Below are 27,938 nucleotides of genomic sequence, written 5' to 3' on the forward strand. Positions count from 1 at the left end.
GGGCAGCACTCATCATATTGCACATATCTGATTGGCTGAGTAGCATCACATTTACAACACCTGTGATTGGACTGTGAGTTTGCTGGGCTGCTTGACCTTTACCGTAAAGTCTAGAGAAGTTTCATTGGTTAAAACAAACACTCCCTCAAAATGAACTCCTCTCAGTAGTTCACCAGTTAGAGGTCCAGGTCTGGACAGCACAGCGTCTGGGTACAGTCAAGCGTTTGGACACACCTGGTTAAATGTGTGCTGATCATCATCATCTTAGAAACATTTGATGGAGATGCTAGAGTGACCCTGTTTCTACTGTTGTTAGAAAAGAAGCTTGTAGGGCTTTGGAGGTATTTCCATCCTCACACATTCAGTCCTATCAATAAACATTGCCATGGTCTTACCCCAGGCCTACCCCACTGACATGACATCCTAACTACGGTAGATACCCCCGTGTCCCCATGTCCTCTTTTTTTAAGATGATGATCAGCACACATTCAACCAGGTGTGTCCAAACTTTTGACTGGGACTGTATTAGTGACCTCTGCTTTATGGAAGCATGTGGACGGAGGCAGTAGAGGAATACTCCAAAATGACCGCTCTGGCCCCTAACACCAACACCACTCTGCTGGGCTTTGTGTGTCCAGTCCAGTGTGTGTAGGTCCAGTGTGTGTGTGTTTGTCCGTGTGTCCAGCATGTGTGTGGTCAGACTGTTAACCAGGCCGGACTATGAGCTGTTTCTAAGAGATGAGAGAATCATGGCTCTCTGCCATGTGTGTGTGTGTGTGTGTGTGTGTGTTGGGGTAAGAAAGAAAAGCGAGTTTCAGAGACAGAGTGAGAGAAAATGAGTGAGTAAGAGAGCTTTAGAAAGTGTAAGAAGATACAGGAGAGAGTGTCAGAGAGAGAGAGAGAGAGAGCAAGGAAAAAGAGTTTGTGGGTTTGTGGTAGAGAGAGTGTGTAAGAGAGCCTATGAGAGAGAGCACAAAGACAGAGAGAGAGACAGAAGGAAGTGGGGGAGAGAGAGAGAGAGAGAGAGAAAGAGAGAGAGAGAGACAGAGAGAGAGAGAGAGGTGTGGATAGTATAAAGGGAGAGAGCACAAAGACAGGGAGAGAGCAGAAGGAGGCGGGAGAGAGAGAGAGAGAGAGAGAGAAAGAGAGAGAGAGAGAGAGACAGAAGTACAGAGCAGAGTGTGTGAAGTGCACTGTGAGCAGACAGTATTCCTGTAGCAGTGTGTGTGTGAGTGTGTGCTGCTGTTGTATGGGTGCAGGGTGAGGAGCAGTACAGTAGAACCCGGGCCTGTTCTCTGAGGGAGGAGAGGCATTTCTCTGAGTTCTGGCACTGGCTCCATCAGCATGGCGGACAGCGTGATCGAGGAGTCTGATTACATACCGGGAAAAGACGAGCTGGACTGGGGCTACGAGGAAGGTAAGAATTCATTCAGTGATTCAGCTATACACACACACACACACACACACACACACACACACATACACACACTGTCTTTTCTGAGAAACATGAGCCTGCACTGTCCCACCCATAAACACACTTAGAAAGAGTTCTCTACAGTAAACACCTCACTGTAAATACTGTACTCACATTACAGCTGGGCTCTTAATCAATTACATTATTCAGTATCTGCTATAAATTATTCAGCATCTACTATAACCTATTCTGTATCCACTATGAATTATTCAGTATCCACTATGAATTATTCTGTATCCACTATGAATTATTCAGTATTCACTATGAATTATTCTGTATCCACTATGTCTTATTCTGTATCCACTATGAATTATTCAGTATCTACTATGACTTATTCTGTATCCACTATGAATTATTTATTATCCAGTATGAATTATTTAGCATATACTATGAATTACTCAGCATCCATTATGAATTACTCAGTATCCACTATGAATTACTCAGGATCCACTATAAATTATATGCATCTACTATGAATTATTCAGCATCCACTATGAATTATTCAGGATCCACTATGAATTATTCAGTATCCACTATGGATTATTCTGTATCTGCTATAAATTATTCTGTATCCACTATGTCTTATTCTGTATCCACTATGAATTATTCAGTATCTACTATGGATTATTTAGTATCCACTATAAATTATTTAGCATCCATTATGAATTTTTCTGTATCTACTATAAATTATTCTGTATCCACTATGTCTTATTCTGTATCCACTATGAATTATTCAGTATCTACTATGACTTATTCTGTATCCACTATGAATTATTTAGTATCCAGTATGAATTATTTAGCATATACTATGAATTACTCAGCATCCATTATGAATTACTCAGTATCCACTATGAATTACTCAGGATCCATTATGAATTATTCAGTATCCACTATGAATTATTCAGTATCCACTATGAATTATTCAGTATCCACTATAAATTATATGCATCTACTATGAATTATTCCGCATCCACTATGAATTATTCAGGATCCATTATAAATTATTCAGGATCCACTATTGATCCACAGTCAGTTTACATTGTATTGTATATAATTACAGATATATAACTTAATGTAGTGTATGTGATGTAATAAAAGGGTTCAAGTGTTTATGTGTCAAGTGTCAAGAGAACTGACACATAATGCCGAAGTTCTACACGGGTAACAGGGTCAAGAAGGAGTGCAGACTAGGTCCAGTTCAGTGGCCAATAGTCATTATAGCTTTAGAGCAACAGCAAACAATCCATACAGACTGCTATTATAAAGTATTTTAGTAGACTGAACACTGTGTGTGTGTGTGTGTGTGTGTGTGTGTGTGTGTGTGTTTGCTGAGCTGAGCACTAAAGATAGTTTAATGCTACTTCAAATCTGTCGTCTTTACAACCCGTGTGTTTACATGTCCTACGGGTCAGTCCACCACGCGCTGTGTGTGTGTGTGTGTGTTGGGTTTGTCACGGATGTCGGTCAGAAGAATAACAGATAACAGCCTCAGTCTGATTTACTGTTAAACACACACATGACCTTTCAGGGCCAACCCCTTCAGGTGAGCCAAGACAAGCAGAATTCTGTCAAAAACAGGAAAACCAACAATGAACACAGAGAACCTCCTTAGAATAGAACACAAACAGTCCCACGACATCTTCTTACGGTGAGGCCCGGCTGGGATGACGCAGTGGGCTAGCGGGTGCTTTTACTTTCAGAATGAGAACAAATTACAAAGTAATTTTAATGACTGTAGAAAGATCCATTTATTTTATTGAACTATTGTTATTCATCAACAGTTCAGTAATCAGCACTTTCAGCATCAGAATTAGGAGAGAAAATGATTTCACAGATTTTATTGTTTAAGACAGGGCAGGTAAAGTGTGTGTTAAGTCACTTATGAAGGCTGATAGAATTTGAACGGTACTGTAGCTGTAGTATCATAGACAAAGTAGTAGTAGTACGAGTCTAAGTAGTAGTAGTAGTAGTAGTAGTAGCAGTAGTAGTAGCAGTAGTAGCAGCAGTAGTAGTAGTACGAGTCTAAGTAGTAGTAGTAGTAGTAGTAGTAGTAGTAGTAGTAGCTGTAGTACTATACAAGTTGTTGCAGCTGCAAAAGACCTTTTATGGTAGTAGTAGGCAAGAAGGTAAAAAGCAGGAAGTAGTGAAAGTACATAGTGGTGGTGGAAGTAGTAGTAGAAGTAATAGTGGTCGTAGTAATAGTAGTAGCAGAGATACTGTATCAGTATTACTAGAAGTAGTAGCAGTAGTAGTAGGAGTGGCAGGATCAATAGTAAAAGAAGTAGTAGTAGTAGACTAAAAGCAGTGCTAGTAGAGGTACTAATAGTAGTAGTAGAAAAGAAGCAGTGCTAATAGTAGTACTAATAGTAGTAGTAGTAGTAGACTAGAAGCAGTGCTAGTATAAGTACTAATAGTAGTAGTAGTAGTAGACTAGAAGCAGTGCTAGTAGAAGTACTAATAGTAGTAGTAGTAGTAGACTAGAAGCAGTGCTAGTAGTAGTACTAATAGTAGTAGTAGTAGACTAGAAGCAGTGCTAGTAGAAGTAGTAGTAGTAGTAGTAGACTAGAAGCAGTGCTAGTAGAAGTACTAATAGTAGTAGTAGTAGTAGACTAGAAGCAGTGCTAGTAGTAGTACTAATAGTAGTAGTAGTAGGCTAGAAGCAGTGCTAGTAGTAGTACTAATAGTAGTAGTAGACTAGAAGCAGTGCTAGTAGAAGTAGTAATAGTAGTAGTAGACTAGAAGCAGTGCTAGTTGTAGTACTAATAGTAGTAGTAGTAGACTAGAAGCAGTGCTAGTAGAAGTACTAATAGTAGTAGTAGTAGTAGAATAGAAGCAGTGCTAGTAGAAATACTAATAGTAGTAGTAGTAGACTAGAAGCAGTGCTAGTATAAGTACTAATAGTAGTAGTAGACTAGAAGCAGTGCTAGTAGAAGTACTAATAGTAGTAGTAGTAGACTAGAAGCAGTGCTAGCATAAGTACTAATAGTAGTAGTAGACTAGAAGCAGTGCTAGTAGAAGTACTAATAGTAGTAGTAGACTAGAAGCAGTGCTAGTATAAGTACTAATAGTAGTAGTAGTAGACTAGAAGCAGCGCTAGTATAAGTACTAATAAGAGTAGTAGTAGACTAGAAGCAGTGCTAGTATAAGTACTAATAGTAGTAGTAGTAGACTAGAAGCAGTGCTAGTATAAGTACTAATAAGAGTAGTAGTAGACTAGAAGCAGTGCTAGTATAAGTACTAATAGTAGTAGTAGACTAGAAGCAGTGCTAGTAGAAGTACTAATAGTAGTAGTAGTAGACTAGAAGCAGTGCTAGCATAAGTACTAATAGTAGTAGTAGACTAGAAGCAGTGCTAGTATAAGTACTAATAGTAGTAGTAGACTATAAGCAGTGCTAGTAGAAGTACTAATAGTAGTAGTAGACTAGAAGCAGTGCTAGTATAAGTACTAATAGTAGTAGTAGTAGACTAGAAGCAGCGCTAGTATAAGTACTAATAAGAGTAGTAGTAGACTAGAAGCAGTGCTAGTATAAGTACTAATAGTAGTAGTAGTAGACTAGAAGCAGTGCTAGTATAAGTACTAATAAGAGTAGTAGTAGACTAGAAGCAGTGCTAGTATAAGTACTAATAGTAGTAGTAGTAGACTAGAAGCAGCGCTAGTATAAGTACTAATAAGAGTAGTAGTAGGCTAGAAGCAGCGCTAGTAGTAGTACTAGTAGACGTAGGTGTTGTAATGTGTAGTTTACAGTATTTGGTCTGTAAATAAAAGGAAAACAGAGGAAGAAGGATAAGCGGTGTGGAGAACAAAACCGAGGGGAAAGTGAAAGTCAGCAGTGTGGGCAGAATGAAAAGGAGGAAATGAGCACATCCTGAATCTCCCAGGGGTCTCCTGCTCCCGCAGGACCCACAGCTCTAATGACCAAAGGGCCCTGGGGCCCTGCAGCCTTTATTTAGTTCCTGTATTGGAGCACAGAACTGGACTAAAGCCTACATTAGAACAGCGCAGCTCCAGCTTAACCGTCTCAGGGTCAAACAAAGAGAAATCTGTGACACCGACCTTCAGAGAACTAAATTAAGTATCAAACACAAGGCAACAACAGACACAGAGCAAGGCCGAGGAGGAGTCTGGCACCAGTGTTATTACAGACCAAACTCAACTCAGTTCAGTCTAAAGTTCTCACATTTTTATCTGCTGCATCTGTTTGATCGATAATCCATTCGGAATTCAGCCTCAAAATCACCAGTAAATGAGCTGCAGCTGAAACTAATTAAATACTGTGTAAGAAGTTTGGTCTGTGGCTCCGCCCCTCAATCTGTTTACTGTTCATTCCCATCTGTAGGTTAGCTCGCCCCCTGTCACATGACAACCACAGTCTTATAGGGTTTTTGCTCTGAGGCCTTGCTGGGGTTTGAACTGATGATCTCTTCACACTTAATGAGCAGCAGTTAGGCCGTAGGGCCGGTCAAAGGGCTGTGAAATTCCACTCTATACAAACCCAGTTCTGAGTAAATTTACCTTCCTTTCTTTCTCAGACTACTGTCTGTCTGCTCATCAAGAGAGTCAAAAGATCATATGTTCAAATCCTATCAACACCACAACCCTCCATAGTCAGGAGTCTGGGAATAGATGTCATAGGGGGCGCTCTATCGTGTGCAGGACTATGATACTGTAATGATGGTGAACTGGATGTACAGGATGTGTGTGTAAGAACTGAGAAACAGCCAGTGTGCCCTGTGTGTGTTGTTTCTGAGCTGTGGTGTACTCTGTGTCTGTGTGTAGGTGTAGAGTGGGGTCTACTGTTTCCAGAAGCTAATGGAGAGAACCAGTCCCCCATTAACCTGAACTCCAGAGAGGCACGGTACGACCCTCGCCTGCTAGAGGTTGGCCTGAACCCCAACTATGTGGTCTGCAGAGACTGTGAGATCATCAATGATGGACACACTGTGAGGATCATGCTCAAATCAAAATCAGGTAGGGCTAGCATGAGTGCTGATACTGATTACAGCCTCACAGCTCTGAATAAGGAACACAATACACAGCTTTCACACCCTGAAGTGTATTACAGACTGTATTGCCTGTAAAGCAAATATATTTCTTTTTTGTTTTAGTAATACTATTTTAAAATACTATTAGTACTAGCACTACTTATAGCCTACTACTACTACTACTATTAGTACTACTACTAGCGCTGCTTCTAGTCTACTACTACTACTATTAGTACTACTACTAGCACTGCTTCTAGTCTACTACTACTATTAGTACTACTTTTAGTACTACTACTAGCGCTGCTTCTAGTCTACTACTACTACTATTAGTACTACTACTAGCACTGCTTCTAGTCTACTACTACTATTAGTACTACTACTAGCACTGCTTCTAGCCTACTACTACTACTATTAGTACTACTACTAGCACTGCTTCTAGTCTACTACTACTACTATTAGTACTACTACTAGCGCTGCTTCTAGCCTACTACTACTACTATTAGTACTACTACTAGCACTGCTTCTAGTCTACTACTACTACTATTAGTACTACTACTAGCGCTGCTTCTAGCCTACTACTACTACTATTAGTACTACTACTAGCACTGCTTCTAGTCTACTACTACTACTATTAGTACTACTACTAGCGCTGCTTCTAGCCTACTACTACTACTATTAGTACTACTACTAGCACTGCTTCTAGTCTACTACTACTACTATTAGTACTACTACTAGCACTGCTTCTAGTCTATGACTACTATTAGTATGTCTACTAGCACTGCTTCTAGCCTACTACTACTACTATTAGTACCTCTACTAGCGCTGTTTCTAGCCTACTACTACTACTACTATTAGTACTACTACTAGCACTGCTTCTAGTCTACTACTACTACTACTATTAGTACTTCTACTAGCACTGCTTCTAGTCTATGACTACTATTAGTATGTCTACTAGCACTGCTTCTAGCCTACTACTACTATTAGTACCTCTACTAGAGCTGTTTCTAGCCTACTACTACTACTATTAGTACTACTACTAGCACTGCTTCTAGCCTACTACTACTACTACTATTAGTACTTCTACTAGCACTGCTTCTAGTCTACTACTACTACTACCATTAGTACTTCTACTAGCACTGCTTCTAGTCTACTACTACTATTAGTACTACTACTAGCACTGCTTCTAGTCTACTACTACTACTACTAGTACTACTACTAGCACTGCTTCTAGCCTACTACTACTACTATTAGTACTACTACTAGCACTGCTTCTAGTCTACTACTACTACTATTAGTACTACTACTAGCACTGCTTCTAGCCTACTACTACTACTACTATTAGTACTTCTACTAGCACTGCTTCTAGTCTACTACTACTACTACTATTAGTACTTCTACTAGCACTGCTTCTAGTCTACTACTACTACTATTAGTACTACTACTAGCACTGCTTCTAGCCTACTACTACTACTATTTGTACTACTATTAGCACTGCTTCTAGTCTACTACTACTACTACTATTAGTACTTCTACTAGCACTGCTTCTAGTCTACTACTACTACTACTATTAGTACTTCTACTAGCACTGCTTCTAGTCTACTACTACTACTACTAGTACTACTACTAGCACTGCTTCTAGTCTACTACTACTACTATTAGTACTTCTACTAGCACTGCTTCTAGTCTACTACTACTACTATTAGTACTACTACTAGCACTGCTTCTAGTCTACTACTACTATTAGTACTACTACTAGCGCTGCTTCTAGCCTACTACTACTACTATTAGTACTACTACTAGCACTGCTTCTAGTCTACTACTACTACTATTAGTACTACTACTAGCGCTGCTTCTAGCCTACTACTACTACTATTAGTACTACTACTAGCACTGCTTCTAGTCTACTACTACTACTATTAGTACTACTACTAGCACTGCTTCTAGTCTATGACTACTATTAGTATGTCTACTAGCACTGCTTCTAGCCTACTACTACTACTACTATTAGTACTACTACTAGCACTGCTTCTAGTCTACTACTACTACTACTACTATTAGTACTTCTACTAGCACTGCTTCTAGTCTATGACTACTATTAGTATGTCTACTAGCACTGCTTCTAGCCTACTACTACTATTAGTACCTCTACTAGAGCTGTTTCTAGCCTACTACTACTACTATTAGTACTACTACTAGCACTGCTTCTAGTCCACTACTACTATTAGTACTTCTACTAGCACTGCTTCTAGTCTACTACTACTACTACCATTAGTACTTCTACTAGCACTGCTTCTAGCCTACTACTACTACTATTAGTACTACTACTAGCACTGCTTCTAGTCTACATACTACTACTATTAGTACTACTACTAGCACTGCTTCTAGCCTACTACTATTAGTACTACTACTAGCACTGCTTCTAGTCTACTACTACTACTATTAGTACTACTACTAGCACTGCTTCTAGCCTACTACTACTACTACTATTAGTACTTCTACTAGCACTGCTTCTAGTCTACTACTACTGCTACTATTAGTACTTCTACTAGCACTGCTTCTAGTCTACTACTACTACTATTAGTACTACTACTAGCACTGCTTCTAGTCTACTACTACTACTATTAGTACTACTACTAGCACTGCTTCTAGCCTACTACTACTACTATTTGTACTACTATTAGCACTGCTTCTAGTCTACTACTACTACTACTATTAGTACTTCTACTAGCACTGCTTCTAGTCTACTACTACTACTACTATTAGTACTTCTACTAGCACTGCTTCTAGTCTACTACTACTACTATTAGTACTACTACTAGCACTGCTTCTAGTCTACTACTACTACTATTAGTACTACTACTAGCACTGCTTCTAGCCTACTACTACTACTATTAGTACTTCTACTAGCACTGCTTCTAGTCTACTACTACTACTACTATTAGTACTTCTACTAGCACTGCTTCTAGTCTACTACTACTACTATTAGTACTACTATTAGCACTGCTTCTAGCCTACTACTACTACTATTAGTACTTCTACTAGCACTGCTTCTAGTCTACTACTACTACTATTAGTACTTCTACTAGCACTGCTTCTAGTCTATGACTACTACTATTAGTACTTCTACTAGCACTGCTTCTAGTCTACTACTACTACTACTATTAGTACTTCTACTAGCACTGCTTCTAGTCTACTACTACTACTACTATTAGTACTACTACTAGCACTGCTTCTAGTCTACTACTACTACTATTAGTACTTCTACTAGCACTGCTTCTAGTCTACTACTACTACTACTATTAGTACTTCTACTAGCACTGCTTCTAGTCTACTACTACTACTATTAGTACTACTATTAGCACTGCTTCTAGCCTACTACTACTACTATTAGTACTTCTACTAGCACTGCTTCTAGTCTACTACTACTACTATTAGTACTTCTACTAGCACTGCTTCTAGTCTATGACTACTACTATTAGTACTTCTATTAGCACTGCTTCTAGTCTACTACTACTACTACTATTAGTACTTCTACTAGCACTGCTTCTAGTCTACTACTACTACTACTATTAGTACTACTATTAGCACTGCTTCTAGTCTACTACTACTACTATTAGTACTACTATTAGCACTGCTTCTAGTCTACTACTACTACTATTAGTACTACTACTAGCACTGCTTCTAGTCTACTACTACTACTACTATTAGTACTACTATTAGCACTGCTTCTAGTCTACTACTACTACTATTAGTACTACTATTAGCACTGCTTCTAGTCTACTACTACTACTATTAGTAATTCTACTTCTACGTTTCTTGTTGCCCCCCCTTCAGTGGTGACCGGCGGCCCTCTGCCGAGTGACCACGAGTACGAGCTGCATGAGGTCCGTTTCCATTGGGGCAAGGAGAACCAGCGTGGGTCCGAACATACAGTCAACTTCAAGGCCTTCCCCATGGAGGTCAGTCACACATCAATCATTCAGAACCACATAATCAGATTACTGAACACCTCCAAACAGTTACAGGGACGTGTGTGATGATACATGCCTGCAGTTAGCATTATGCTAATTGGTGTACATAAGCTTCTGTCAGTGGAAGCATGGCAAGCTAGGCGGAGTATGCGCCAGGCTAACAGCTAGCTCCAGGCTAACTCCTGCTTTCGAACATTTGCACCCTGGAGAACAAACTGGATTATTTCCGAATCCCTGGGCTTCCCAGCCCAGTTCAGAGACTGCCGTGTTTACAGAGCCATTCCGTCTGACAGGGGTGCTAGCCAGGGGGCTAACATGCTGGATCTTGTTTACACAAATGTTCCCAGCGTGTACAGGGTACTGCAAAGTACATCACAAACCACATCAACAAGTTTGCTGATAACGCAACTGTGGTGGACCTCATCAGCAAAAATGACGAGTCAGCACACAGAGAGGAGGCGCAGCGGCTAACAGACTGGTGCAGAACCAACAACCTGTCCGCTGTATGTGGACAAAACTAAGGAGATGGTTGTTGACTTCAGGAAAGTGTGAGATGACCACCCCTACTAGACATCAATGGCTCTGCTGTGGACATCATCAGGAGCACCAAGTTCCTCTGTGCTCACCAGCTTTATAGACAAGAGAGCCGAGCAGCGCCTCTACTTCCTGAGGAGACTGAGGAAAGCTCATCTGTGAGGGACTGTGGATCCTGAGCATCCTGAGCAGCTGCATCTCTGTCTGGTTTGGGAATTGCAGCGAATAGTGAGGACAGCTGAGAAGATCATCAGGGTCTCTTTCCCCTCTATCATGGACATTTGCACCATTTGCACAAGCCACCAGCGTTGTGGACGACCCCATTCACCCTCTGATTCCATGTTTGCAGTTATGTTTGCAGTTATGCTTCTGTACTGTACTGAGTCTGTTCCATATTGCACCATGGTCCAGGAGGAACAGGCGCAGTGGATGTGGTGGCTCAGCGGTTAAAGCTATTGATGACAGGGTTGTGGGTTCAATACCCTGGGCTCAGCAAGCTGCCACTGTTGGCCTTCAGCCTCTCTGCTTCCCGGGCGCTGGAGTTGGGTGCCCACCGCTCTGGGTGTGTGTGCTCTCTGCCCCTTGTTCACTAGTGTGTGTGTATGTGTGTGTGTTCACCAACACAGATGGGTACTGAATTCATAGTGGAATAAGTCATAGTGGATAATGACTAACTCATAGTATATACTGAATAATTCATAGTGGATACTAAATAATTCCTAATGGACACTGAATAACTCATAGTGGATACTGAATAACTCATAGTGGATAGTGGGTAACTCATAGTGGATACTGAATAATTCATAGTAGATACTGAATAACTCATAGTGGATACTGAATAATCCACAGTGGATACTGAATAACTCATAGTGGATAGTGGGTAACTCATAGTAGATACTGAATAATTCATAGTAGATACTGAATAACTCATAGTGGATACTGAATAATCCACAGTGGATACTGAATAACTCATAGTGGATAGTGGGTAACTCATAGTGGATACTGAATAATTCATAGTAGATACTGAATAATTCATAGTGGATACTGAATAATTCATAGTGGATACTGAATAATTCATAGTAGATACTGAATAACTCATAGTGGATACTGAATAATCCACAGTGGATACTGAATAATCCACAGTGGATACTGAATAACTCATAGTGGATAGTGGGTAACTCATAGTGGATACTGAATAATTCATAGTAGATACTGAATAATTCATAGTGGATACTGAATAATTCATAGTGGATACTGAATAATTCATAGTAGATACTGAATAACTCATAGTGGATACTGAATAATCCACAGTGGATACTGAATAACTCATAGTGGATAGTGGGTAACTCATAGTGGATACTGAATAATTCATAGTAGATACTGAATAATTCATAGTGGATACTGAATAATTCATAGTGGATACTGAATAATTCATAGTAGATACTGAATAACTCATAGTGGATACTGAATAATCCACAGTGGATACTGAATAACTCATAGTGGATAGTGGGTAACTCATAGTGGATACTGAATAATTCATAGTAGATACTGAATAACTCATAGTGGATAGTGGGTAACTCATAGTGGATACTGAATAATTCATAGTAGATACTGAATAACTCATAGTGGATACTGAATAATCCACAGTGGATACTGAATAACTCATAGTGGATAGTGGGTAACTCATAGTGGATACTGAATAATTCATAGTAGATACTGAATAATTCATAGTGGATACTGAATAATTCATAGTGGATACTGAATAATTCATAGTAGATACTGAATAACTCATAGTGGATACTGAATAATCCACAGTGGATACTGAATAACTCATAGTGGATAGTGGGTAACTCATAGTGGATACTGAATAATTCATAGTAGATACTGAAAAAATTCCTAATGGATACTGAATAATTCATAGTGGATACTGAATAATTCATAGTAGATACTGAATAACTCATAGTGGATACTGAATAATCCACAGTGGATCCTGAATAACTCATAGTGGATAGTGGGTAACTCATAGTGGATACTGAATAATTCATAGTAGATACTGAAAAAATTCCTAATGGACACTGAATAACTCATAGTGGATACAGAATAATTCATAGTGGATACTGAATAATTCATAGTAGATACTGAAAAAATTCCTAATGGACACTGAATAACTCATAGTGGATACTGAATAATCCATAGTGGATACTGAATAGTCCATAGTGGATACTGAATAATTCCTAATGGACACTGAATAACTCATAGTGGATACTGAATAATTCATAGTGGATACTGAATAATTCATAGTGGATACTGAATAATTCCTAATGGACACTGAATAACTCATAGTGGATACTGAATAATTCATAGTGGATACTGAATAATTCCTAATGGACACTGAATAACTCATAGTGGATACTAAATAACTCATAGTGGATACTGAATAATTCATAGTAGATACTGAATAACTCATAGTGGATACTGAATAATTCATAGTAGATACTGAATAATTCCTAATGGACACTGAATAACTCATAGTGGATACTGAATAATCCATAGTGGATACTGAATAATTCCTAATGGACACTGAATAACTCATAGTGGATACTGAATAATTCATAGTGGATACTGAATAATTCCTAATGGACACTGAATAACTCATCGTGGATACTGAATAATTCATAGTGGATACTGAATAATTCATAGTGGATACTGAATAATTCCTAATGGACACTGAATAACTCATAGTGGATACTGAATAATTCCTAATGGACACTGAATAACTCATAGTGGATACTGAATAATTCCTAATGGACACTGAATAACTCATAGTGGATACTGAATAATCCATAGTGGATACTGAATAATTCATAGTGGATACTGAATAATTCCTAATGGACACTGAATAACTCATAGTGGATACTGAATAATTCCTAATGGACACTGAATAACTTATAGTGGATACTGAATAATTCATAGTGGATACTGAATAATTCCTAATGGACAATGAGTAATGTGTGGTACATACTAAATACTAAATACTGAATAATTCATAGTGGATAATGAAATATGCATAATAGATTATGAATAATTAATAGTAGATACTAAATAATTCATACGAAACACTGAATCATTCATAGTGGATGCAGTTGTTGCAATGATTGTGGAGTATTCGTCTAAATAACTTTAGGATGCGCTGGTTTGTGTGGTTGTTAATTACTGTGAACTCACACGTCCCTGTGTTATTTTAACCATGTTAGGTCACATGTTTGTGTGAGATGACCTCAGCAGCGTGAAAACACAAGAGTACGGAAACACACCCGCACTGAGAGCTGCGGCCTGGCCACAATAGCAAGGGCTCTTTAAACAGTGCTCACAACTTTATTTCAAAGCCCTGAGTAAACACCTGTCCCCTGCACCTGCTCTCTCTCTCTTACACACACACCTGCCGCTGTCTCCCGCAGCCTGGCAGGACGATAAGGGCCTAGTAGGTCATCACCTGCTGCCATGACACAGGCAGAGAGGTAAACACTGGGTTTCTAGGAAAACAAGGGACATTTATACAGCAGTTAGTTCTGATCTGATGTTTCTAATAAAGTGGCCAGTGCGTGGAAACACAATGTGGGGTTTTTAATAAAGTGTGTGTTTGTGTTTGTTGTGTGTTGTAGCTCCATCTGATCCACTGGAACAGCACGCTGTTTAACAGTGTAGAGGAGGCCATGGGGAAGAAGAACGGCATCCTCATCATCGCTCTGTTTGTACAGGTATGGCCAAGACCCTGAAGATATCAGCACAGCACAGTGGCAGTGATCAGCAGAGTCACATATCGTCGTACTGTTGAGGTTTTAGCGTGAACTAGTCCTGTGTTCAGCCGGCTGCTGTGCTGTGTGTGCAGGTGGGGAAGGAACATCTGGGGCTGAAGGCTGTTACAGAGGTTCTGCAGGACCTGCAATACAAGGTGAGAACCAAGCAACACTATCATAAACTATTATAACTCAGACATAAATACAGATGGATAGATTAATGGATAGGTGAGTGGGTGGATGTATCATTGGGTGGGTGGATGAATGGATAAGTGGATGGGCAGATGGCTTGATAGGTCAGTAGTTCAGTGGATGGATGGATGAGTGGATGGGTAGATGGATGCATTAAACCTTTTGAAGATGATGAACCCTTTAAATACCATAGCACTAAAAAGGGTTCCACTATCAGTCAAATCCTCCTCTGGTTCTTCTGGAGTTCTTTACTGAAGGCATGGTTCTATATGGAACCATGACGACTTGCTTATGATCTGTCTCTATGAGAAAACCCTGTAGTCTATAGTTCTTTGAAGAAACTTTTTAAAAGTCACTATTGCTACAAGTCAAAGAACGCTTTTCAGTTCTGTACAGTTGCAGTACTGTATAGAACCCTGTTTAGTAACAGTCACCATAAGCATTCAGATGTTTTTGGAGTTTGGAGTCACAGTTCTGCTTAGATCTTATTATGGAGTCTTTACTGAAGAACCCTGGAAGAACAGCCCTTTGAGAGCACAGTTATTAGAAATGTGTGTGATGTGTAAACTGTATAAACTGTGTATATTGAGACTGTAGTAAATGTGTAGCTCAATAACCGTACATTAGGGCTGTGCTGTGAGCTCTCAGCACTCCTGGTAATTTTCTATTGTTTTCATTAGCTCTGTTCTGTGGTTGCAGGGGAAGACAAAAATAATACCGTGCTTTAATCCCAATACGCTACTGCCTGGTAAGACTTCCCAGCATTCCAGTTCATCAGAACCATTTCTGCCCCTTAAAAACACTCCCTCACGCTGTGTCCCTCACACTTCCTCCATATCTGCCTAGATCCATTATTAAGAGATTACTGGGTGTATGAAGGCTCTTTAACCACGCCTCCCTGCAGCGAGAAGGTCACCTGGATCCTCTACCGTTACCCACTGACCATCTCTCAAATGCAGGTAAGGCAGTTCTTTAGGAAAACAGCCGCCCCGACTTCTGAGTCCACCCTCCCGGTTCAGCTCAGGGTGTGGTCCGCACTAGCAATGGTGCACTAACACCAGTGACAAGTAGATCCAGTCCTGACTGCTCTTTAAATGAGAAATAATACAGGGCAGCCAATCAGAACATAGCTCATTTACATATGGTAACGTATGGATTTATGAACCAAGGTCATAATTCATTTTTACATGAGAATGGCTCAGTCTTTTTTATCCCTTAGAATTAAACATGCAGTTTCTGTTACTGTAAGACTGTAAGAGATATATGTAAATAAGCTCTTCCCTGATTGGCTGCCTCTTTTAAAAATAAATCTGGTCTGAAACACTCCTTGCAATAATCAGTATGAAACCCCTACCTTGTGCTTCCACTCACTGGCCACTTTATTAGAAACCCCTACCTTGTGCTTCCACTCACTGGCCACTTTATTAGAAACCCCTACCTTGTGCTTCCACTCACTGGCCACTTTATTAGAAACACCCCTACCTTGTGTTTCCACTCACTGGCCACTTTATTAGAAACACCTCCCTTGTGTTTCCACTCACTGGCCACTTTATTAGAAACACCCCTACCTTGTGTTTCCACTCACTGGCCACTTTATTAGAAACACCTCCCTTGTGTTTCCACTCACTGGCCACTTTGTTAGAAACCCTACCTTGTGCTTCCACTCACTGGCCACTTTATTAGAAACCCCTCCCTTGTGTTTCCACTCACTGGCCACTTTATTAGAAACCCCTACCCTGTGCTTCCGCTCACTGGCCACTTTATTAGAAACCCCTACCTTGTGCTTCCACTCACTGGCCACTTTATTAGAAACCCCTACCTTGTGTTTCCACTCACTGGCCACTTTATTAGAAACCCCTACCCTGTGCTTCCGCTCACTGGCCACTTTATTAGAAACCCCTACCTTGTGCTTCCACTCACTGGCCACTTTATTAGAAACCCCTCCCTTGTGTTTCCACTCACTGGCCACTTTATTAGAAACCCCTACCCTGTGCTTCCGCTCACTGGCCACTTTATTAGAAACCCCTACCTTGTGCTTCCACTCACTGGCCACTTTATTAGAAACCCCTACCTTGTGCTTCCACTCACTGGCCACTTTATTAGAAACCCCTACCTTGTGCTTCCACTCACTGGCCACTGTATTCCAGTCCTGACTGCTCTTTAAAAGAGGGAGAGTACAGGGCAGCCAATCAGAACATATATTACATAAATCAGTCTGAAGGGGAGTGGTAAATGGCCCTTTAACAGAGGGTCTTAGTAAACTGTAGTAAACATCTTTAGTCTGATTGGACTGTACAGTATTTGATCATCGTTAGGCAGGTTTACTGTAGAGAACTGCGTTTGATCAGCAAGCTTTTGAAGTCCTTTGATGGTTCTTACCTGCTGATTGATCCGACAGGCAAAGGGCACGCATGAAAGCAAGTCTGGTAAACTTTGATGACCGTATAGGAAAGATTTCCACTCACAGATTTCTCCACTGACCACTAAAACTCAGTCTGTCCTTCTGGACACAAGTCTACACCTACACCTGTATGGACAAAAGTATAGGGACACCTGCTCATGTATGGATTTATGAACCAAGGTCATAATTTATTTTTACATGAGAATGGCTCAGTCTTTTTTATCCCTTAATTAAACATGCAGTTTCTGTAAGAGATATATGTAAATAAGCTCTGCCCTGATTGGCTGGTGGAGCTGAATAGGTTTATGCAAATAAACTGTTTTTGCATTTGCACCTTTAATGATGCCCTTCTCCATGAGACAGGTCCTTTAATGATTGTGTAAATGCTGAGAAACATCAGTGTTCTGAGCATCAGCAGGTGATGTGTTCGTATTTGTTCTGTCTGTTTGATGGTTTGATGTTTTTGCTGCAGATTGAAGAATTTCGCAGGCTCAGGTCACATGTTAAAGGGGCGGAGCTTCTTGAAGGTAATGATGGGATGCTTGGGGATAACTTCCGTCCCACTCAACCCCTCAGTGACCGGGTGGTTAGAGCAGCTTTCCAGTAGACCCTCAACACCAGGACTCCCCATTATCCTCCAACGGTAAATCAACACCACATCTGGACACTCAAAACACTAAAACACCGAATTCAAGCCCTGAACTGAACATCTGCAGAGACTATTCCTGCTGTGAGAATCGACCACCTGAATGAAACCTGTTACAGTCATTGGTGTTCAGGACCAAGACTATACATATACACTCACTGGCCACTTTATTAGAAACCCCTACCTTGTGCTTCCATTCACTGGCCACTTTATTAGAAACCCCTACCTTGTGCTTCCACTCACTGGCCACTTTATTAGAAACCCCTACCTTGTGCTTCCATTCACTGGCCACTTTATTAGAAACCCCTACCTTGTGCTTTTTCACTGGCCACTTTATTAGAAACACTTAACTTGTGCTTTCACTCACTGGCCACTTTATTAGAAACACCCCCCTTGTGCTTTCACTCACTGGCCACTTTATTAGAAACCCCTACCTTGTTATTCTACTCACTGGCCACTTTATTAAAAACCACTACCTTGTGCTTCCACTCATTGGCTACATTATTAGAAACCTCTACCTTCTGCTTCTTCACTGGCCACTTTATTAGAAACCCCTACCTTGTGCTTCCATTCACTAGCCTCTTTATTAGAAACACCTACCTTGTGCTTCTTCACTGGCCACTTTATTAGAAACCTCTACCTTCTGCTTCTTCACTGGCCACTTTATTAGAAACACCCCCCTTGTGCTTTCACTCACTGGCCACTTTATTAGAAACCCCTAACTTGTTATTCTACTCACTGGCCACTTTATTAGAAACACCTACCTTGTGCTTCTTCACTGGCCACTTTATTAGAAACCTCTACCTTCTGCTTCTTTACTGGCCACTTTATTAGAAACACTCCCCTTCTACTTCCACTCACTGGCCACTTTATTAGAAACACATACCCTGTGTTTCCACTCACTGGCCACCTTATTAGAAACCCCTACCTTGTGCTTCCACTCACTGGCCACCATAAACTGTGCATCATCTGATGGGCTACAGTCTCTAGCTGTACACCAGCAAGCTGGAGCGAGAAGGTTTCCAATAAAGTGGCCACTGACAGTAAGTCTCAGGTTGGGTCAAAGTGTGTAATGGTGTCGTGCTCCAGTGCTCTATGAATAGTATTCTTTTATTGGGGTCAGATGCACCCAGTGGTGATTGACATGTCTGACCAATGGCGCTGGAGTAATGGAATAACCCAGTTCTCTATAATCTAGGGCTAGCCGTGATATTGTGTCGAGAACCATCTATTTCGGTTCTCCCGAGGGGACACCTGGTTCTGCTCATTACTCATTCTGAAACGAGGCCTAGTGAGGGACCGGATTTAGGCCACGGTGATGCAGGGCTGTAACTGCAAGCCAAGCATTTGGGGTAAGGGGTGAGCTGTGTAATATTTTTATTACAGGCTTGCAGTAGATCATCCGAGTCATGGTGCCATTCACCTATAATATACACTATTTTGACACAAGTATTGGGACACCTGCTCATTCATAGTATCTTCCGTAATTAAAAAGAACTGATCCTGCTTTTGTTGGAGGAACTGTCTCTACTGTCCAGAGAAGAACGCTTTCTTGATGTTGGAGGAGATTTGATGTAAGGATTTAATTGCATTTAGCGACAAGAGCGTTAGTGAGGTCAGGATGTTGGATGATGATCACCACTCCACTTCATCATCCCCAACTCATCCCAAAAGTACTGGATGGAGCTCCTCCACCATCATTCCAGAGAACACAGTTCTTCCACTGCTTCACAGCTCCTCAATGCTGGGGGGCTTTATACCCCTCTAGCCCACGCCTGGCATTAGGCATCTGTTTTCAGATTATTCAGTTCTGTTAGAACCTAAAGTGCTTGAAATGTCCTTTAACTCTTTTTAACAACCAAACACTGCTGAACTGAACTCTTTTGATTACATTTGACTCATTGAATATTTAACTGGTAGAAGAGGGTTCCAGTTTACTGGGGTAAAATGTTGATGTGCCCCATTAAAATCACGGTTGTAAAAAGTCACTTTTATCTTGGATTGCTGAGCAGAACTACAGGACACACCACGCAAGTTCACTACAAGCACTACATTTCCCACAATGCCCCCACATCCTTCCAAACGCTTGAGCAGCTAATGCTGTTCAGTCACAGCCAGTTGATTGTGTTTTTGAGCAGAGTAATGGGCCACGCAACAGAAAGTGATGGTGATAAATATAATCATTATAATAACCATTATCATTATCATAGATAAAAAATAGATCATAGCTCTATGTTGTGGTTATAGCCACTTATAACCATCTAATCCTCTAATTTATCTAATCCATCTAATCATCTAAATTGATAACACAAGCTTGCAACATTAGCGTTGTGATACAGGCAATAAAACTGTTGTAGCTACAGTTCACATATAGTATCTATAATATGCAGCAAAGAAAATATTTCATGCATGAGCGATGAAATAACCAATTAAATATATTCCTCAAAATAACTATTATTATTATTATCATCATCATCATCATCATCATCATTATTATTATTATTTATTATTATTATTATTTTAAACAATAATAACTAGTAATATTATTAGTCAAGGCAAATATTTGTGTAGCTTTTTACAGCTGGTGTCATCACAAAGCAGCTTCACACAATCAGTAATTAGTAAAAGACAGAAAAAGATAAAAATAAATAACATTAAAAGACATGAAAGATCAAAGACCCCCAGTGAGCAGCCAACTGCAACAGTGGCAAGGAGAACCTCCCTCAGAGCTGGAGGAAGAAACCTTGGGAGGAACCAAGACTCACAAGGGGGGCCCGACCCGTCCTCCTCTGATCAGAACTATTTATTAATTATTGATAAAAGTTACCAAACCATCTAAACTGTTAAACATATTCATAATCATAATATAATAATAATTATTAGACCAGCAGAGGGGTAAGTTCAGTATAAGCCCAGGTCCACAAACTAGTCTAGAAAGGCCTCTGGGTTCCCTGTGTGGAACAGTTCCAAAAGAAGGCGAGGTGTGTCCAGACTCTGGAGGAGGTAAAACAGCTGAAGTGAAAGGTTGAGTGTGCACTGTAATAAATACAGTCCAGGCTGCTGGACATGGTGTGATAAGTGAAGGTCAGTGAAGGTGATTGTAATCCCACCCCTGCTGGGAACGATGAGCTCACTCTTTACCCGAAGCCAAGTCAGACACTACTGACACGATGCCATTACCACCCCGTAACAAGCACTGCGTTTACACTGCAGACACAGATGTGCTAAATATACTCATACAGTTCTGTCTAAAGGTTCCCAGCCAACACAGCCATTATCTGATCTGTCCTTTATTATAGTGGTCAGTTATTTAACCCCTCATGGCCTATTGTCCGCCGCCAGGCCGAAAGTGTTATTGCGAACTTCTATTTTCAGAGAATCGCCCACCCGTCTGTACAGAAGCCCCTGTAGGTACTGAGGAATACATCTCAGTGTGTGATAAGCCTGTGTCACTCTCACAGCCCCGCCTCCTCATCCTCATCTCATAGCCCCGCCTCCTAATCCTCATATCACAGTCCTGCCTCCTAATCCTCATATCACAGCCCCGCCTCCTCATCCTCATATCACAGCCCCGCCTCCTCATCCTCATATCACAGTCCCGCCTCCTCATCTTCATATCACAGTCCCGCCTCCCAATCCTCATATCACAGCCCCGCCTCCTCATTCTCATCTCACACCCCATCTCCTCATCCTCATATAACATCTCCGCCTCCTCATCCTCATATAACACCTCCGCCTCCTCATCCTCATATAACATCTCCACCTCCTCATCCTCATATAACATCTCCGCCTCCTCATCCTCATATAACATCTCCGCCTCCTCATCCTCATATAACATCTCCGCCTCCTCATCCTCATATCACACCCCATCTCCTCATCCTCATATAACATCTCCGCCTCCTCATCCTCATATAACATCTCCGCCTCCTCATCCTCATATCACACCCCATCTCCTCATCCTCATATAACATCTCCGCCTCCTCATCCTCATATAACATCTCCGCCTCCTCATCCTCATATAACATCTCCGCCTCCTCATCCTCATATAACATCTCCGCCTCCTCATCCTCATATCACACCCCCATCTCCTCATCCTCATCTCACAGCCCTGCCTCCTCATCCTCATATAACATCTCTGCCTCCTCATCCTCATATCACACAAGGCCCAAAATACCTGGCAGGACCCCTGGCTACGGTTTTGCTAAGGTGTTTTGGGGTGGTTGCTATTGTATACCAGGTGGTTGCTTTGATGATTCTTATCTTATTTCAGGTGGTTGCTAAACAGTTCCAAGTGGTTGCAGTGGTGGTTGCTATGATGTTTTTAAGTGGTTGCTAAAGTTGTTGCTATTTTAGGTGGTTGCTATGAGAGTTGCTATGGTATATCAGGTGGCTGCTAAGGTATTCCAGGTGGTAGGTTGGGTGTTACGGGTGTATTTGTTGCTGTGTTGCTGCACAGAATCTGTTCATCCTGTCCATAAGCCTTGCATAAGCCCAAATCAGGATGGCTAACAGTACATTTAGAACCCTATTAAGAGTACGGTTCTACTACAAACTTCTGGAACCAGATAGAAATAGTTCAAAACATGAAACATGGAGCTTCTAGTAAAAAGCACTTAACACCCCCCCCCCCCCCCCCCCTGTCAGTCTGTGGGGCACACACACACACACACACACACACACACACACACACACAGGCACACAGAGAGATATTGTTAGGGTGTAATGGATATGTAATGGTCCTGTGGTCAGTTCAGAGGGGTGGGGTGTGTGTGTGTGTGAAGCTGGGTGTGTGTTGGAGCTGATACAGCTCAGCGGCTGCAGGTATTTCCCTGCTGTTCAGAGGGGAAGCCCACCCCTGTGAAGTCCACCCCACCCTGCGCTCAAACACTCCGCCTGTTCAGCTCTCTGCCATGATGTGATACAGCAAAACACAAATGTTAGCATGATGCTAACTGCAGGCCTGAACCATCACACACTCTCCTCAAATCAAGTGGACTTGTTTAAGTGGTTAAGTGGTTGCTATAGTATACCAGGTGGTTGCTAGGGCAATTGGTAATGTAAACCATCCCACACTCTCCTCAAACCACATGTGTGTTCAGTAATCACTAATAGACTGGATTATGTGTTAGGCGGTTGCTGTGGTACATCAGGTGGTTGCTAGGGCTGTTAGTAATGTATTTTAGGTGGTTTCTAAAGTGTTGCTAAGTGAATGCTATGGTGTTGCAAAGGTGTTTCTTGAAAGTTGCTAAGGTGTTGCTCAGTGGGTGCTATAGTGTAGCTAAGCTATTCCTATGTGGTTGCTAAGGTATTTCATGAATTATAATATACTCTCCTCAAACTGTGTGGAGGTGTTCAGCAACACATGGTACACTAGGTGATTGCTATGTTATACCAAGTGGTTGCCAGGGTGGTTGCTAAGGTATTTCATGCATCATCATGATGCTAACTGCAGGCGTAAACCATTATATACTCTCCTCAAACTGTGTGGAGGTGTTCAGAAACACCTGGTGCAGGTGTTCCTAGGTTATTGCTAAGTTATGCCAAGTGGTTGCCAGGGTGGTTGCTAAGGTATTTAATGCATTATCATGATGCTAACTTCAGGCCTAAACCATCACATACTCTCCTCAAACCCAGTGGTGGTGTTCAGTAATCTCTAACAGGCTTGTGTGTGTGGCCAGGCGGTTCATATATACCAGTATATCAGGGGGTTGCTAGGATAATGTATTTTAGGTGGTTACTAAAGCGTTGCTAAGTAGGTATTTTGGGATCAAACCTGTGACCTCCTGATGACAAAGCCAGTGCTCATGTTTATAGATCTTATAAGATACCTCCTCTTGCTGTAAGGAAAGTGGGTGATAGTTGAGGGTGTGCTGCAGAATGCTGCACAGTGTGGTCGTAATTTCAACCATATACACACTACTGCACTCTGCACTACTTTCAGACCTCTTCACTGAGATCACTGTGACCAAAACCCCAATGAGTGCATCTGATAAGGCCGAACAGACCTTCACACTGAGAACATCAGTGAGGACACAGTGAAGGCCTGTCTTACCCCACTCATGTCTATACGTGCACTTTCACACTCCCTAATCCAGCATTTCCAACCAAGCTCTTTTTCACTGTGATTTCTCTCCTCTGTTTTCCAGCATGAGAAGGAAAGCTGGATGAAGGACAGGGAGGGTCTTCACTGAGGCATGGCTGAAATCAACATGGACCAGATGGATCAAACAGATCAGACGGATCACAGGCAGCTCCTGCTTTCCACTTTACCACGAGATTCAGCAGCGCTGGGTCCGAACGAGCCGGCAGGACCAGCACACATGAGAAGAACCCCACTAATATCTCAGCGACTCACAGTTACATATAATAATAGGGGCGTGCAGGAACCTGTGCTGGACTGTGGAGAACATTGGTAGCTTCAAATATCATCTTTATCAGCGAGATCTCTTTAATCCATCAGCTTAGTTCACACCTCTCACTCCATCTCATATGAATGATATGAATTATTCTGTAAGCAAGTCAGCCGCCTTAGGTCTTAGAGCAGTAGTCATTAACCTTCCTCCTGAAGATCTACCTTCTTGCTCAGTTCTGCTCCTGAAACCCAAAACAGACCGAGTCTAGCTCATTCAGGCTCTCTGACTGAGTGAGAGTGATTATTAGGATCACGTGAGGTTGGAACTGAGCTCTGTAAGAAGGTGGACCTCCAGAATTTGGTTAAGTGACCACGGCAATAAAGGAAAGGAACAAACTGGAACATGAAGATTATCTTAGAACACTTTAATTAATGACGTAATGAACAAACTCATGCAGTTACACTAGCATTATGTGCATTGCCCTGTATACTACTGTAAAGGATCATGGATTACAGAGAGATCATCAGGTTTTAATGTTTAGTGCTCTGAATAAAAACACAATTTTTACCTCTAGATTGTAAGATGGTCTCTTTATGGAAAAACATGAAATTACACTGTATGTCCAAATGCTTTCATCATCCAACATCTTGGCCTCACTTTGCTCTTGTGGCTGAAATCAATCAGTGGAAATCAAGCTGAGGAGCAGTGGAAGAACTGTGTTCTCTGGAATGATGATAAGGCTCCATCCAGTGCTTTTGGATGGAATGACGTGGGGAGATCAGGATGGGCTGGGATGGTGATCAATCATCTAACATCTGACCTCACTAATGCTCTTGTTGCTGAACGCAATCAAATCCTTACCGCAATGCTCCTCCACAATCTAGTAGAAAGTCTTTTTCTCTGGACAGTAGAGACAGTTACTCCAACAGAAGCAGAAGAAACTCTTTTAGAAGAATAAACAATGAATAAGTAGTGTCCCAATACTTTTAGACTGAATGAGCAGGCCTACACTGCTGTAGGTTGACTGGGCAGGCCTACACTGCTGTAGACTGAATGAGCAGGCCTACACTGCTGTAGGTTGACTGAGCAGGCCTACACTGCTGTAGACTGAATGAGCAGGCCTACACTGCTGTAGGTTGACTGAGCAGGCCTACACTGCTGTAGACTGAATGAGCAGGCCTACAATGCTGTAGACTAAATGAGCAGGCCTAAACCGCTGCAGACTGAACGAGCAGGCCTACACTGCTGTAGACTGAATGAGCAGGCCTACACTGCTGTAGGTTGACTGGGCAGGCCTACACTGCTGTAGACTGAATGAGCAGGCCTACACTGCTGCAGACTGTATGAGCAGGCCTAAACCGCTGTAGACTGAATGAGCAGGCCTAAACCGCTGTAGACTGAATGAGCAGGCCTACACTGCTGCAGACTGAATGAGCAGGCCTACACTGCTGTAGACTGAATGAGCAGGCCTACACTGCTGTAGACTGAACGAGCAGGCCTACACTGCTGTAGACTGAATGAGCAGGCCTACACTGCTGTAGACTGAATGAGCAGGCCTAAACTGCTATAGACTGAATGGATGGCCTAAACTGCCGTAGACTGAATGGATGGCCTAAACTGCCGTAGACTGTATGAGCAGGCCTAAACCGCTGTAGACTGAATGAGCAGGCCTACACTGCTGTAGACTGAATGAGCAGGCCTACACTGCTGTAGGTTGACTGGGCAGGCCTACACTGCTGTAGACTGAATGAGCAGGCCTACAATGCTGTAGACTGAATGAGCAGGCCTACACTGCTGTAGACTGAATGAGCAGGCCTACACTGCTGTAGGTTGACTGGGCAGGCCTACACTGCTGTAGACTGAATGAGCAGGCCTACACTGCTGTAGGTTGACTGAGCAGGCCTACACTGCTGTAGACTGAATGAGCAGGCCTACACTGCTGTAGACTGAATGAGCAGGCCTACACGGCTGTAGACTGAATGAGCAGGCCTAAACTGCTGCAGACTGAACGAGCAGGCCTACACTGCTGTAGACTGAATGAGCAGGCCTACACTGCTGTAGACTGAATGAGCAGGCCTACACTGCTGTAGGTTGACTGGGCAGGCCTACACTGCTGTAGACTGAATGAGCAGGCCTACACTGCTGTAGGTTGACTGAGCAGGCCTACACTGCTGTAGACTGAATGAGCAGGCCTACAATGCTGTAGACTAAATGAGCAGGCCTAAACCGCTGCAGACTGAACGAGCAGGCCTACACTGCTGTAGACTGAATGAGCAGGCCTACACTGCTGTAGGTTGACTGGGCAGGCCTACACTGCTGTAGACTGAATGAGCAGGCCTACACTGCTGTAGGTTGACTGAGCAGGCCTACACTGCTGTAGACTGAATGAGCAGGCCTACACTGCTGTAGGTTGACTGAGCAGGCCTACACTGCTGTAGACTGAATGAGCAGGCCTACACTGCTGTAGGTTGACTGAGCAGGCCTACACTGCTGTAGACTGAATGAGCAGGCCTACACTGCTGTAGACTGAATGAGCAGGCCTACACTGCTGTAGACTGAATGAGCAGGCCTACACTGCTGTAGACTGAATGGATGGCCTAACCTGCTGTAGACTGAATGGATGGCCTAACCTGCTGTAGACTGAATTGATGGCCTAACCTGCTGTAGACTGAATCGACAGGCTTAAACTGCTCAAATCACGTCACAACACAGGTGTAAAAGTGAGTGAAGAACTTAGGTGCATTGTCCCTCACGGTGGTAAAAACAGAAATACATACACTTTGAATAGGCAGGGGTGTCCAAACATTTGCACATGAACATAATTACTATGCAGCTTCATTCTTCTGACGCAGCGAGTCCTGATATCATCCCCAGCCTCCAGGCCATGTTTCCTCTTTAACGGATGGAGCTCCTAGATCATCTATCTTCTTCTCTGTCTGTCTCTGTGGAGGAGCTCAGCAGACAGAGTCTCTAACAGAGAAAGGAAATGAATCTAAGTGTGCCATCGAGCAGTTCTGCTGCTGTCTGACCACAAGGCCGGAGAGCTGCCGTTGGGAAGTGGTGAAGATGAAGTAGGGCAAGAGTTTTAGTTCACGTAAAGCACATCAGTGCTAATGGCAGTGGTTTAGTGCAGTAACTGTGGTGGTGTTCCTGCACAATCTGTTGTGGTGTAAAGAAAGTGTTCTACAGACGATCATACGGCAGTGACCACGAGAGATACGATACCGGTCCGAGCTGTAAACTGTAAAAAAGGTCCTTCATTGCTTATGTACACCAATTAGCATGGTGCTAACTGCAGGCCCAAATGGTGTGGAGGTGTCCAGTAAACTAAAGGCCTGCTTATGTGGTTTCACACTCTGCACTACTTGTCAAATGTTTGTGGACACCCCTTCCAATGAATACATTCAGCTACCTTAAGCTGCACCCATTGCTGACACAAATGTGCAAATGCACACACACAGCTTGTCTAGTGCCTGTAGAGAAGAAGTACTGCCAATAGATTAGGACTCTGGAGCAGATCAACATCATGACCCTATTGGCTCCATGCTGCCTAATAATGCCAGGCGTGGGCTAGAGGGGTATAAAGC

General features: G+C 42.1%; 2 protein-coding genes across 2 annotated transcripts in view; one reads left to right on the plus strand and one right to left on the minus strand.

The window, feature by feature from the left end:
- The first annotated feature begins 899 nt into the window (after window positions 1–899).
- Window positions 900–24,903, plus strand: ca8 (carbonic anhydrase VIII). The gene is made up of 9 exons (XM_072691318.1): window positions 900–1,417; window positions 6,252–6,443; window positions 10,292–10,416; window positions 14,625–14,720; window positions 14,852–14,914; window positions 15,651–15,699; window positions 15,798–15,910; window positions 17,825–17,995; window positions 24,145–24,903. The coding sequence occupies exons 1-8, from the start codon at window positions 1,345–1,347 to the stop codon at window positions 17,957–17,959; spliced, it is 846 nt and encodes a 281-aa protein (XP_072547419.1). The 5' UTR covers window positions 900–1,344; the 3' UTR covers window positions 17,960–17,995; window positions 24,145–24,903.
- Window positions 22,756–27,938, minus strand: part of gtf2b (general transcription factor IIB) — a 340,326-nt gene continuing 335,143 nt past the window's right edge. The window contains exon 8 of the transcript XR_011980593.1: window positions 22,756–22,773. The gene's annotated coding sequence lies outside the window, so the exon portion shown is untranslated. The remainder of the gene's footprint in view (window positions 22,774–27,938) is intronic.

Source organism: Salminus brasiliensis, chromosome 11, assembly GCF_030463535.1.
Source record: "Salminus brasiliensis chromosome 11, fSalBra1.hap2, whole genome shotgun sequence".
In the NCBI taxonomy this organism is placed as follows: Eukaryota; Metazoa; Chordata; class Actinopteri; order Characiformes; family Bryconidae; genus Salminus; species Salminus brasiliensis.